At 37.9% G+C, this 14,975-nt stretch overlaps 1 protein-coding gene across 1 annotated transcript in view; it reads left to right on the top strand.

Annotated features, from left to right (window-relative positions):
* alpi.2 (alkaline phosphatase, intestinal, tandem duplicate 2) overlaps positions 1–14,975 on the top strand; it is a 48,381-nt gene that overhangs the window by 12,805 nt on the left and 20,601 nt on the right. Inside the window, exons 3-4 of the mRNA XM_056447236.1 lie at positions 7,630–7,745; positions 7,828–8,002. Coding sequence (XP_056303211.1) covers positions 7,630–7,745; positions 7,828–8,002 — 291 coding nt within the window. The remainder of the gene's footprint in view (positions 1–7,629; positions 7,746–7,827; positions 8,003–14,975) is intronic.

The following is a 14,975-nucleotide window of genomic DNA, read 5'->3' on the forward strand; positions in this document are numbered from 1 at the left end:
GGTAATTAGGCAATTTATTGTGTAATGATGGTTTGTTCTGCAGACTATTGAAAAACAATTAGCTTAAAGGGGCTAAGAATTTTGACCTTACAATGGATTTAAAAAAAATTAAAAACTGCTTTTATTCTAGCCGAAATAAAACAAATAAGACTTTCACAGGCATACTGTGAAAAAATTTCCTTGCTCTGTTAAACATAATTTGGGAAATATATAAAAAATAAGAAAAAAAAATCAAAGGGGTTAATAATTCGGGCTTCAACTGTATATATTTCATATCGCAGCCTCTAGCCTCAGCCTCTAGCTAATCGCAATGTTTCAATTCGCGATTGCGATTTGATTTAGATTAATCGCACAATCTTACAACAGCATCATTAATATTTAAATTGAATTTATCATTAAAATATCACGAAGCATCAATGCTTTTTCATTTCCTCCAACATAAGGTCACATAATAGAAAAAGTCAAATGTGATTGAAAACGATGAATAGTTGTAATATAAATAAAACCAATCATCCAATAATATAATATTAGTCATTAAAATGTATTAAATTATATATTTTTTGCATTTCATTTTTTATTGTCTTTCTAATGTCAAATTGTCATGACAAAAACAGTTAACGATGTATTTGTTAAAGTCAAGTTGTCATCACAAACAATACCATCTTTGCATTTAAAATGATATATAACAAAACGAATGACACTTAATAACAGTTGTCATGAACATGCATAAAATCTCCTTCATATTCACTTTTCTGGACACTAGTTTGCACATTTGTACTGAACACTTTCTTAATCACTCCATATCTCTAGAAAAACACTTTGGGCTCTATTATACACCCCGCAAAATAAGGTGCAAGACGTGTATGGCTTGATTTGTTGCTATTTTCAGACCAGCGCAACTCTAATTTTCATGATTTGTGCCATGTTGTTTAAATAGCAAATCCATTTGTGCCACTTTGTGGACTCATGGGTGTGCTGGTCTGATTGGCCATGAAATTCAATTCAATTCAATTCACCTTTATTTGTATAGCGCTTTTACAATGTAGATTGTGTCAAAGCAGCTTCACATTAAAAGGTCATAGTAAATTGGAACAGTGCCAGTTCAGTTCAAAAAAGGAGGTGTGTTAGGGCGCATTGTTGGTGCGTTGCTTTTTTGAGGAACTGAAACATACAGCACCATTGACCAAATAAAAGCTGCTCTAAATTCCAGCGCAGAGTGTGTTAGTTTTGCGGCTATGCAGGTTCAAATGCTTACACATTGTTTAATACACACAGGATGTACAGCAACACAGAAATATCTTTACAGATGAAAACAATTAAAGGATTAAAATATTACAAAAATTATTATTTTCTACATTAATATAAAAACCACTGTCTCCATGCCTTCTTTACCTTCAGGGGGCTTTTGTCTGTTTATTCATGACAATTTGCATTTGTATGTTATTTTTATTAGCAGCATTATTTGTTATATGCATGTTTACATTCTTCAAGTAAAGTGTTACCATAATTATACTATGGGAGCAATTTTCTAAAGTGTGAATGGCTAATAGTGTCAAAACAGTGTTGTTAAAATGTTACAAGCATTCGCATAATGCCTTTAATGTGGAATAATTTAATTTTAGTGTAAATAAAGTAATTCATCTTTATTTGTATAGCGCTTTTACAGTGTAGATTGTGTCAAAGCAACTTAATACTGAAGTTCTAGTAAATTGAAACAGTGTCAGTCAGAGTTGAAGTTCAGTTTAGTTCAGTTCAACATTTGAACAGCAAATCCATCGATGCGCAGCTCCACAAGCTCCAAACCAAGCAAGACAGTGGGGACAAATATTGGTGACAAAACCACGTCAAACACTGTAAATGCTGATCAAAGTCCTAAAATCTGTATCATATATTCTGTTATAAATGATTATTGACGCCACACAGTCTGCCTCTCTTTTGCCCAAAACCTTATGGGGTCACATGGTACATATCTGACACGTGTTGGACAGAGAAATAAAAGCACAGTATGCAAACAACTTTAGATTAGATAATCAGTACTTACAGCACATTTCCTTAGCATGTAATCAGTTTGTGAGTTTGTATAAGAGTGTATATATATACACTGTATATATAAGCGTTTGAATATAATCAGTTTGCATATTTCATCTAAGCTAATCTATTTATCATATACTATGAAACACAGTAATATATAACACTTTGCCCTAGTTGCAAATTCATATCCTAATCTGAAATGTATATTTCATTGTTGACTTTGTATATCAGGATCACAACTTCCGATATCACAGTTTAAACATTAAGGCCTCTATTTTAATGATCTAGGCGCAATGTCTAAAGCGCAGGGCACAAAAGCATTAAGGGTGTGTCCGAATCCACTTTTGCTATTTTAAAGAAGTGGTCCGCTGTGATATCATATTTTAAACTTTAGTTGATGTGTAATGTAGCTGTGTGAACATAAACAGCATCTCTGAATGTAAGACGCTCGAAGTTTAATGCAAAGGGAGACCTTGGTTTTTACAGAGTTAGCTTAGCAAAGCCTACAATGAACGAATTTTGGGGACTACAAAAAAATACTTCCGGGCCTTGTGAAATCACAAATGTACTTTTACCGTGCACACACACTGCGCAGCTAAGGGGCGTGGCCAGAGGCACTGTTATGTTACAGCAGAGGGAGCTAAAATGTCCAAACACTGCTATTTCCCCAGAGCTTCTCTCTTTCTGTATTTGGGCTTCCAAAGGACACGACACAAAGACAGAAGTGCTTACAGTTCAATATTAATTATGTTCTAGAGAATTATAAAATACATAGCAAGCATGATTTAACAAAACACAGCTTCTAGAATCTCTCCCAGTTCAGTGCTGGCTTCGGTTAAAATCTTCTCAAAGAAGGAGCAGCTCCAACAAGCAGAAGCTGTAGCCTGTGAGTTTTTATTTGTTAAAATTGATTATGACATGTACAGTGTCTAGCCATAATGGTATGTTGTAGCAAGGATGTAAACAACGGGAAATGCTGTTTGGCTGTTTAGCTACAAATTCATATTTATCAGTCAAACTGCTGTAAACACACACATACACACACACACACACTTCACCAGAGCATGCGTGTCTCTCTATGAGGTGCTTTTTCTGAGGTTCTTTTACATCTCAGATAATGAACTTGCAAAAGAAATGTGAATGATGCATATTACTTACACATGCATATTCCGAATATATGTAAAAGACAGTTCATGTCTACAGACAGTTCACACACACATACACACACACACACACACACACAATGGCGATCTCTTTTAAAGGAGCCGCACCCCATTTTAACTCATTACAGACACTAGTCAGATTTTAGTTTAGTGAGCGGGCATGAGGTTGACTGACTGTTTACTCAAAAAGTGCGTGGTTGTACGGGTGTGACATGGGGCCAATCAGCGAATCGCAGCACATTATGACAGTTGATCAATCAGAGTCACTTGAGGGCGGGCCTTTCAGAGGAACTAGGAAATATGACGTTTTCAAGTTAGCAGAGTAGCTGTATATAATCAAAGTGAGATTTATGACAAAATAACATGATTTCCTTCAAGTGAAACATGAGCACACATTGCTTTGCATCTTATAAACACAACCAAGCCTTAAAATTACATTCTGGACCACCCCTTTAAGGATGGAAAAATACAATTCCACAATTCCTCTTTACTTTCACTTTCTTTCGTGGATAAGGAAACTAAGTTGTACGCACAGACATCCAATAGCCTACATAATTAATATGGTTTGTGAAGCGCTGAAAACAGTTGGTCTGAAAATAGCAACACGTCAGCGCAAACACATCTTGCACCTTATTGCGCCAGGTGTATGATTGGGCCCTAAATCTCACAGTTTCTGCTAAATTTTTCACAATATAGATTGTATTACATTGCATTTCATATTGTGACTTTACATTTCTAGTGCAATTTAATTTAGACTTTTTTGAGCAACTTTATTTGTCCTGATTGCAACTTTGCAAATCAGAGGTTGTATTTTGTATTAGTAACTTTTTTTATAGTCAATGCTGGGAAAGTTAATTCAAAACAGTAATAAATTACCAATCCCATCATTCCAGTTGTATTTAAATTACTTTTCTAATTACTTTGTCTAAACAGTAAATAATGTAATTTAATTGCTTAACTAAATACTAAAAATCGAATTATTTCTTTCAAACTTGAGACAAAACAGTACATTTTAGATTAGTGCTGATTGTGGATTTTCATCAAGTGTATCTGTCTGCGGACTGCAAGATGGGGCGTAACTTGTAGTAAGTTAGGGAGATTAAACTTGCAGTTATCGAGATCCCATTGAACCATGCAAGAAGTCACAATGAGATGTTGTTGGCAAGATGGTGGAAATACTTACCAGAGAACATTTTCTCCAAATGTTTTCATAAGTTTTCTCCAAATTTATCCATAACCTATTTATTTGATATATTGCTATATGAATTCATTTAGCAACTCCACCATGCAACTCACTGACTTCTTCATCCCTTTTGTCATGACAGTTAAAAAGACTCAGCAACTCGCAGCTGTACGTTAATAACCGTTAGAGTTGGGGTTAGGTTTGAGGAAGGTGAAGACATTAATAACTTTGACGGTTGGGTTTAGGTTTGGGGAAGGTGTAGACGTTAATAACCATGATGGTTGGTTTTAGGTTTGGGGCAGGTGTAGACATTAATAACTATGTTGGTAGGATTTAGGTTTGGGGAAGGTGTAGACTTTAATAATTATGATGGCTGGGTTTAGGTTTGGGGAAGGTGTAGACATTAATAACTATGATGGTTGGGTTTAGGTTTGGGGAAGGTGTAGACATTAATAACTGATGGTTAGGTTTAGGTTTAGGGAAGGTGTAGACATTAATAACTATGATGGTTGGGTTTAGGTTTGGGGAAGGTGTAGACATTAATAACTGATGTTTGGGTTTAGGTTTGGGGAAGGTGTAGACATTAATAACTATGATGGTTGGGTTTAGGTTTGGGGAAGGTGTAGACGTTGATAACCATGATGGTTGGGTTTAGGTTTGGGGAAGGTGTAGACATTAATAACTATGATGGTTGGGTTTAGGTTTGGGGAAGGTGTAGACGTTGATAACCATGATGGTTGGGTTTAGGTTTGGGGAAGGTGTAGACATTAATAACTATGATGGTTGGGTTTAGGTTTGGGGAAGGTGTAGACATTAATAACTATGATGGTTGGGTTTAGGTTTGGGGAAGGTGTAGACATTAATAACTATGATGGTTGGGTTTAGGTTTGGGGAAGGTGTAGACATTAATAACTGATGTTTGGGTTTAGGTTTGGGGAAGGTGTAGACGTTGATAACCATGATGGTTGGGTTTAGGTTTGGGGAAGGTGTAGACATTAATAACTATGATGGTTCGGTTTAGGTTTGGGGAAGGTGTAGACATTAATAACTATGATGGTTGGGTTTAGGTTTGGGGAAGGTGTAGACATTAATAACTATGATGGTTGGGTTTAGGTTTGGGGAAGGTGTAGACATTAATAACTGATGTTTGGGTTTAGGTTTGGGGAAGGTGTAGACATTAATAACTATGATGGTTGGGTTTAGGTTTGGGGCAGGTGTAGACATTAATAACTATGTTGGTAGGATTTAGGTTTGGGGAAGGTGTAGACTTTAATAACTATGATGGTTGGGTTTAGGTTTGGGGAAGGTGTAGACATTAATAACTGATGGTTAGGTTTAGGTTTGGGGAAGGTGTAGACATTAATAACTATGATGGTTGGGTTTAGGTTTGGGGAAGGTGTAGACATTAATAACTGATGTTTGGGTTTAGGTTTGGGGAAGGTGTAGACATTAATAACTATGATGGTTGGGTTTAGGTTTGGGGAAGGTGTAGACGTTGATAACCATGATGGTTGGGTTTAGGTTTGGGGAAGGTGTAGACATTAATAACTATGATGGTTGGGTTTAGGTTTGGGGAAGGTGTAGACGTTGATAACCATGATGGTTGGGTTTAGGTTTGGGGAAGGTGTAGACATTAATAACTATGATGGTTCGGTTTAGGTTTGGGGAAGGTGTAGACATTAATAACTATGATGGTTGGGTTTAGGTTTGGGGAAGGTGTAGACATTAATAACTATGATCGTTGGGTTTAGGTTTGGGGAAGGTGTAGACATTAATAACTATGATGGTTGGGTTTAGGTTTGGGGAAGGTGTAGACATTAATAACTATGTTGGTAGGATTTAGGTTGGGGGAAGGTGTAGACTTTAATAATTATGATGGCTGGGTTTAGGTTTGGGGAAGGTGTAGACATTAATAACTATGATGGTTGGGTTTAGGTTTGGGGAAGGTGTAGACATTAATAACTGATGTTTGGGTTTAGGTTTGGGGAAGGTGTAGACATTAATAACTGATGGTTGGGTTTAGGTTTGGGGAAGGTGTAGACATTAATAACTATGATGGTTGGGTTTAGGTTTGGGGAAGGTGTAGACATTAATAACTGATGTTTGGGTTTAGGTTTGGGGAAGGTGTAGACATTAATAACTATGATGGTTGGGTTTAGGTTTGGGGAAGGTGTAAACATTAATAACTGATGTTTGGGTTTAGGTTTGGGGAAGGTGTAGACATTAATAACTGATGGTTGGGTTTAGGTTTGGGGAAGGTGTAGACGTTAATAACCATGATGGTTGGGTTTAGGTTTGGGGAAGGTGTAGACATTAATAACTGTTGGGTTTAGGTTTGGGGCAGGTGTAGACATTAATAACTTTGATGGTTGGGTTTAGGTCTGGGGAAGGTGTAGACATTAATAACCATGATGGTTGGGTTTAGCTTGGGGGAAGGTGTAGACATTAATAACTATGATGGTTGGGTTTAGATTTGGGGAAGGTGTAGACATTAACTATGATCGTTGGGTTTAGGTTTGGGGCAGGTGTAGACATTAATAACTTTGATGGTTGAGTTTAGGTCTGGGGAAGGTGTAGACGTTAATAACCATGATGGTTAGGTTTAGGTTTGGGGAAGATGTAGACATTAATTACTATGATGGTTGGGTTTAGGTTTGGGGAAGGTGTAGACATTAATAACTATAATGGTTGGGTTTAAATTTAGGGAATATGTAGACATTAATAACTATGATGGTTGGGTTCACGTTTGGGGGCAGGTGTAGATATTAATAACTGTTGGTTGGGTTTAGGCTTGGGGAAGGTGTAGACATTAATAACAATGATGGTTGGGTTTTGTTTGGGGAAGGTGTAGACATTAATAACTTGGTTGAGTTTAGGTTTGGGGAAGGTGTGGACAATAATAACGATGATGGTTGGGTTATGTTTGGGGAAGGTGTAGACATTAATAACTTGGTTGAGTTTAGGTTTGGGAAGGTGTAGATGTTATGAATTGTGATGGTTGAGTTTAGGTGTGTAGTAGGTGTAGACGTAAATAACTGATGTACAGTGCCATCTTGCAGACAACATTTTGACACGTGGATCTCCATAACTTCACATTACGCCTCTAACGTACTACACGTTTCTTAACTTGCATGTATTAATCGTTTACCTAAAGAATTACAATATGCACTAGTAAAGCAAACATTGCAAATTTTAAATCCACACAGATTTTAAAAAAGGCATATCTCTTTGTTGTTGATGTGCAATAATAAGGCATGGGAATCAGCACTGTGACTGCAGCAAGAGTCTTAAAGGGACAGATGAACGGGAAAACGGGAGAAGAAAGTGTCTTAGCCATGGACACCTTCCCGTACCTTGCTCTGTCCAAGGTACACAAAACTCACTGCTTGAAGTTATCCAGCATTTGGATAGACAGAAATGTTTGATCTGATTGTGTTTGTCCTTGTGTAGACCTATAATGTGGATCAGCAGATGCCTGACAGCGCAGCGACTGCCACTGCTTATCTCTGTGGTGTGAAGGCAAACTACGGCACTCTGGGACTCAGTGCGGCTGCGCAGAGAGAAGTCTGCAGCTCTGTTAAAGGCAATGAGGTCAAATCCGTCCTTCATCAGGCCAAGATGGCAGGTAAAGCCTAAATAAAATATATTTTTCATCATTACAGTAATGATTTGGACACGGCAACAGAGGTGGGTTCCAAATGCAGTGTATTATGATAAAGAATGGCCAGCAGACAGGGCTTAAAACAGGAGCAAAACAGTGATGGTAAAGAAAATCCACTGCAGTAATCCATAAACAGGCAAAAGGTCAGGGCAGGTGGTAAATGGAGATGGTGTAAGCGGAACTGACGTTTGAACATGGTGTCGAGATCCCGAACAGCAGATCTTTAGAAACACTGCTCCGAAACGTTTCGAAACATGACTAAAGCGATTCAAAGCATTGGTCATTTCAGAAGCGTTACGAGACCTGGCAAATCTGTGTTTGATTGACAAGGTCGGAAGAATGCTATGTTCACACCCGACGCGGAACGTGTGGATAAATTGCGCTATTCGCGCGTAAATAGCTGCATGAACATTTTGAGTTTACTCGCTTCATTTGCGCATCAAATGCGCTTCGTTCGCTTGTCAAATTCACTGAGCAATAGATGCGGATTCGCGTCATGGGCATGGCTTCTGTCTGCCCTGTGACTGTAACTTCGTTGCTAAATGGCTAACATGTATTTTAAATAACTGTGTTTATGTGCTTTATGAAGGCTTAAAAACAGCGTCGATCCATTTGGAGCCGTGTCTGAGTGAACCAGATCCTTTCAGAGGTGCACCCAGCTCTGTGAGTTCATAAGCTCTTCCAGAAACTCTTCCAGTTTGATTAATTGTTGTCCAGCATCGGCAGGAGGATTTCCCCCTGGGACACCAACAACAGGCGCTAAGTCACAAGCACACCCCTACATGAGAAAGCTTCTGACTGGTTAACGCGGTGCGAATGTCCATTGAAGTTTAGATTTTCGAACTTGAGCGATTTGCATGTTTCACATGTTTCGCATGTTTAGTGCATCCATCGCTTCATTCGCGCAATTTGCACCATTCGCGTCACCTTATTCTTGTGTATCGTGCCACAGGATGTCTATTCGCGCCTTTGCATGAACTTAACATGTACATCATTCGCGCTTGACGCTTCTTCCACATCTGGTGTGAACGCAGCATAAAACCTCCATCTCATCTAGCCTAGTGCAGTGGTTCCAAAAGAGGGGGTCGGGACCCCACTGGGGGGGTCGAGGGACAATGAAAGGGTGGTGGTGGGGGGTGGGGGGGTTCGCTTGGTGATTTCCAAAAATCAAATTAATTTTATTAAACCATTAGAATTACCATATTTTATTTATAACCATCCAAAGATAAAAATATTACTTTATAGTTACAGCCTTTTTTATTGGATTGCGACCCTTAGGGTGATAACATTATATCAAAGACAAAGTAATAGCATCAGATGCAGCAGAATGATTTTATGGCAGCCGGTTAAATTTTCTGGCACATTTACAGCACTCACACACATTAAAAAAAAATTAACAAAGAATAGGGGGTCACAAGTCACTGGCATAGTTATTTTAGGGGTTGCGGGTTGAAAAGTGCGTGTGCAAAGATTAACTGTGCTGCAAGTGTCCTTAGCTTGAATCCCAACAATACTCAGAATTTGTAACTTGATGTATTTCTTTAATGTTCATTTTTATGACCAAAACAAGATATATTTATTCACAAAGTGTTCTTTCAGATGTCAGACCAACGTTTAAAAACATGTTACAAGAACAAAGCTTTTAAAAAACTACAGCATTACCCTGGATTGAACCCATTATCTCAGCATGCTAGTCAGAAACTCTTACTGCTTCACTAAATCACTTGATATATTAACTCTACAACATGGTGTTTAATTCCTCAGTTTGCGTAACTGTTTCATTGCCAAAGCTGTTTCTGGGCAATTTATAAAAATGACCACTATGTGTCACTGTAGAGAAGGTTTTCGAAATGTTTCAAAGCTTCGACACATTTGCTTCAACTGTTCCAGTGTTTCATTAAGCCTTGTTCTGCCCACCACTAGCAGCAAATAATTATAAATCCAAAATAATCCAAGGCAAAACAAAACAGACAAGTCAAAAAGAAGAAATGTAATGCTCACTACAGGGACAAAAGACTCAGCACTAATGATGAGCTTTAGCTGTAGGTTTGTGTAATCAGGGGGTGATCTGGAACTGGTGTGTGAGTATGATGCAGGATGGGATATGAAGTTTGGTAGAATAACAGGGAATGATCTCCAGCAATCTGCGAGGGCTACATCACTGGTGATCATAACAATTACAACTTTGTACAGTAGATTAAAAATTTAATTTGGTCTTGTCCCTCTTACTTTTTCACAATTGCAACTATATCTAACAGTCTGATCCTTAGAACTTTATTTCTTGTAATTATGATTTTTGCAACCTTATTTGTTTTGTCACTGACACTTTATGAGACACAGGCTGCGTCCGAAACTGCATACTTCCATACTATATAATACACTAAAATTGGTATGCGAGCCAAGTAGGCATATGCCGGTATCACATTTTCATGCTGCGATTAATTGATTGAGCTTTTATCACGGTATACGGTATTATCACGATATTGTAATTTTACAAGAGAAACAGGTAAAAAAACACAAAAAAACTTCAGTTTCGTCAACTTAGTAACTTTAATAACTTTTTAATTAACTAAAAGTACTTCAAACATTTAAATACAAATAAATATAAATAAAACAATACACAATATAAAAGTAAACTTGAGCAATTATATCAAAGTGAATGTGCAAAGGGAAACCGTCTTCGATCAGCAATCGTGGAAAGAAACTGCCAACTATTCCAGCATGTTTTATGCAGCAGATGCCTTTCCAGCCACAACCCAATATTGGAAATCACCCATACACACTCATTCACACACACTCATACACTACAGTCAATTTAGCTTATTCAATACACTATTCACTCAGCCTATATTCAATAATAAACATAACAAAAACTGCCTGCTAATGCATGGGTAAATCTTCAAAGGGAACAGTGTTACATTTTAACCTTTCACCTCATCCTGCTTGCTGTTTCACTATCTAAACAATGAAAACATAATATAAGTCAAATTTGTTTCATTTTGATATTTGATTTACACTGTCTCTTTTGCAGAATATCAGTTTTAATAACCAATAATGGCCATTATAACGTACATTAAATTTAAACGATAAAGGTAAGCAATCAGTCAATGTGCAGAATCAGTGTATGTGGTTACATAAATTAATATATTAGCTTATCTTTGCACTCAGCCAAAACAGTTAACTGAGAACAAGTGATTCAAAAGACATAAGAATTGTTAGATAGAGACAACAAGATGAATTCAATATTACGTTTAACAACTATAGTGAGATGAGATCACCCAGCAGATGAACTGTCTGACATGCACTAAACTCTCACCTGGGGTTTATGCTTACCCGCTGAACTAGTGACTGCAGCTCTGGGCAGAGAGTGTGTGGTCACGTGATTTGCGTTTTTAGCCGTGTACTAGAATGAACAGAGAACTTTTCAGAATCGCTAAATGAAACGCCGGTGTATTTCCCGCGATTTCTCTGCCCCTCCCTTGCGTTTCTTCTCTCTGACTCTCGACTATTTTGACAAATACACACAGACGACGCACGCTCACACGGAGTCCAAAATAGGAGTTTGTGATTGGGCCAGCCCAATGTCAATACCGAAAAGAGCCAATGGGCTGCACAGTGTCACATGGGCCGGCCCGGTCTGTCTGTCCGGGAAAAAAAGCATCTACTTTCAGAGAGTCACAGATCACAGCAGCGTCAATCAATAAGGCAGAAAAAAACGATAGGCTGCTAAGCCTTTTATGGGCCGATCAAATCATAATACGATGATCAGCCCGGCCCAAAAAGTACGTCGGCCCACCGGGAAAGTGCCCGGTCTGCCAGATGGAAAATCTACCCCTGCTTGTGAGGATTATAGTGCGGTGGCAGCGGCGGCGCGCACACAGGGCTTCTACATGTGGGGATTGTTTACATCAGAGTGCGCATCAGTTCTGCGCAGCATATACGCAGTGTTTCTTCAAGCGGTTGATGGAAAATAAGCTAAGGCGCGTTCTAAGAATATAAATTCGGATCTAATATTTTTCACGGTATTTTGAAGTGCCCGCGATAACAATATCGTGCATATTCATTACCGTGATTTATCGCATTACCGAATACCGGCACAAGCCTAGAGCCAAGTAGTATGTCCGAATTCACAGAATTCAAAAATCAATAAGCGAGAAGTACCCAGATGACTTACTACTTCCTGTGAGATTCTGAAGTGCGCATCTAATGTACGCTGTGCTATCCCATGATGCCATGCGAGAAAACTATTATGTTTAGAATACTGTTAAAAAAAAGAGACAATAACATTTAACTTCAACTGTGTGTGTTTGTGTGTGTGTGTATATATATATAAAAAAAAAAAGATAATTAAACCATATTAACAAAAATAAAAGCAAATAAAACTGTAAGCAAATGAAAGCAGGTTAGAAACATACCGTGTGTGATAATGAAAGGATGCTCATGTGCTGCTTACAAAAAGACAAATTTGTTCTTGAAAGCAGCAGGACTGTGGGTGCATTAGCATAACTTTTTGTCTAGGCTATTTGAAAAAGAACCGATCACAGTTGCTTTTCCAGACACAGTTGCTTCATGAAAAGAAACGGGTAAAACAGTTAAGTCAAGTTTTAAAAAATGCAGGATACAGAAGTGCATCACTTATAATAAGGCAGGCTCCGCAATTACTGCCATTATAGGGTAAATTATTTTTTGTATATAACATACTCTTCTCAAAAAAAAAACCTTTTGCCTTTGAAATTAAAATGAAATGTTATTGTCTATTATTTTTTATCTCTTTTCAAAGAACTACAGGCGCATGCTGCACATCTGTAATGTAATGTTGCAATTCGATATTAATTAAACATTTTATCATTTCAGTGTAATAAAAATAAAATTAATTGAGTGAAAGAGAAAAATATCAAATGCAAGAAATACTTAAACAAATAAAAGAAAAAATATGATGAATTAAGACAAAAATTCTTCATATTAGCCTAAAGATTGATTTAATAGAATTTTACACACTTTACGTGTGTTTGGCTGTAAAAGCGCAGATATTGTTTCTCTAATAGGCGCAGGTCAGATTTTCTCCAGGTCATCATTTATTTTAATTACATTTAAAAAAAAAAATTCTAAAAAATTATTAGACCTGTGCACCTTCTGAAGTGGTTTGAGCGATCGGATTTTTATCCCATCAGAATAAAACTAAGACCAAACAGCCTCAAAAATACAGATGTGACAGGATTAGCGCCTTTTACTGTGAAGTGACACCCCAGCTAGCAAAATTTGTGTGGCTCAAATCCGGCCCACACCAGATACTTACATCCGGCCCACATACCGCATGGAATGATAGCACTTTGAGCAAATCTGGGCCACAATTAAGCCATAGCAATCTCACTTATCAGACAGAATCCAACCATATGAACCAAAACTGACCCTATTCTGGGCCACAGTTTGCTTTTATTCTGGCCCAGATCCAGCCCACACCAGACACTTACAGCTGGACACATACTGAATGAAATGATGGCTCTAGGGTGGTCCGTCCCTGTTTGTCAGATCTGGGCCACAAATAAGCCAAAGCAATACCACATATTAGCCAGAATTCAACCAAATGAACAAGAACTGACCCTATTCTGGGCCACAGTTTGCTTTTTCTTCTGGCCCAGATCTGGCCTACACCTTACACTTGCTGAGTGTGGCAAAGTACAAAAATCCCAGTATGCATTGCAGTATGAATGCATTATATAGCTTATTGATGCTACAGGTTTCCTTATTTGCTTTTGATTCTGTTGTTTATGTTGACGTTGTTAATTTTGTCACTTTTAGTATCCTGTTTGTGATGTGAGTTTTGTTAAATTTGTTAATTGTCAACGTTGTTGAGGTTCATATGCTGATTATTGATGTCTCTGTGAGCAGAAGTTGAACCATAGAATTGTTTTAGCTTATAAATCTTCATAATGCTGTGGCATGTGCAAGTATGTTATTATGTTACTTCTAATAATGGATTAAACATTGGTTAACATCAGTGAATTGTGTTATTTCATCACAGGTTGTGCCTCACTTAATTTTCCTCTTTTTTTGTTTGGTTGTTTTTTACTTGGCTTGTTTGCTGTAATGACTAAACCTTTCAAGCAAAGTTTTTAAAAGTTACAGCAGCCCAAAATAATATTTATATTAAGAGGTTCAGGGCTATGAGCCCAACTAAAGCAAACACTTTTCTCCATGATAGTGACTTTAGTCTATGTAGTCCACATATGTTTTAAGATAACTGTGCCACATTTGCCATATCTTCTCTGGGCCACTATAGGCTCAAATCCACATTAGCCATAGCTTACTGTGCCGAATATTCACCAAAAGTGGCTCACATATGTTTTAAGATAACTGGGCCTCATTTTCCATATCTTCTTTGGGCCACTGCAGGCTAACGGCTGCATAATCCAGAGTTTACTGTGCCAAATATTTGCCAAACTGGCCCACAAATGTTTTAAAATATCTGAACCACATTTGCACTTACACGTGTGAGCCACTTTAGGTTTAGACCAAGATTACCCTTAAATGACTAGGCCACAATTTTGCCAATTTTCTCTGGGTCACATTACGCTCACAGCCGCAATAGCCAGAGCTCACTATGCCAAATATTTGCCAAAAGTGGCCCACATATGTCTTAAGATAACTAGGCCACATTTGCACTTACACGTGTGAGCCACTTTAGGTTTAGACCCAGATTACCCTTAAATGACTAGGCCACATTTTTGCCAACTGTGGCCCACATTTGTCCTCCATCATTTGGGCCAAATTTATCATTTTCCACATGGCCCATATTAGGCTTACATACAGATTACATTTTGTCATACATGCCAAATCTTTGCCTTAAATGGCCAATTTTTGAATTTGAATCTTTGAATCAATTTGCAGTTGGCACCACGATAACCTCACAGCAAGAAGGTCACTGGTTCGAGCCTCG

Source organism: Danio aesculapii, chromosome 22, assembly GCF_903798145.1.
Source record: "Danio aesculapii chromosome 22, fDanAes4.1, whole genome shotgun sequence".
In the NCBI taxonomy this organism is placed as follows: Eukaryota; Metazoa; Chordata; class Actinopteri; order Cypriniformes; family Danionidae; genus Danio; species Danio aesculapii.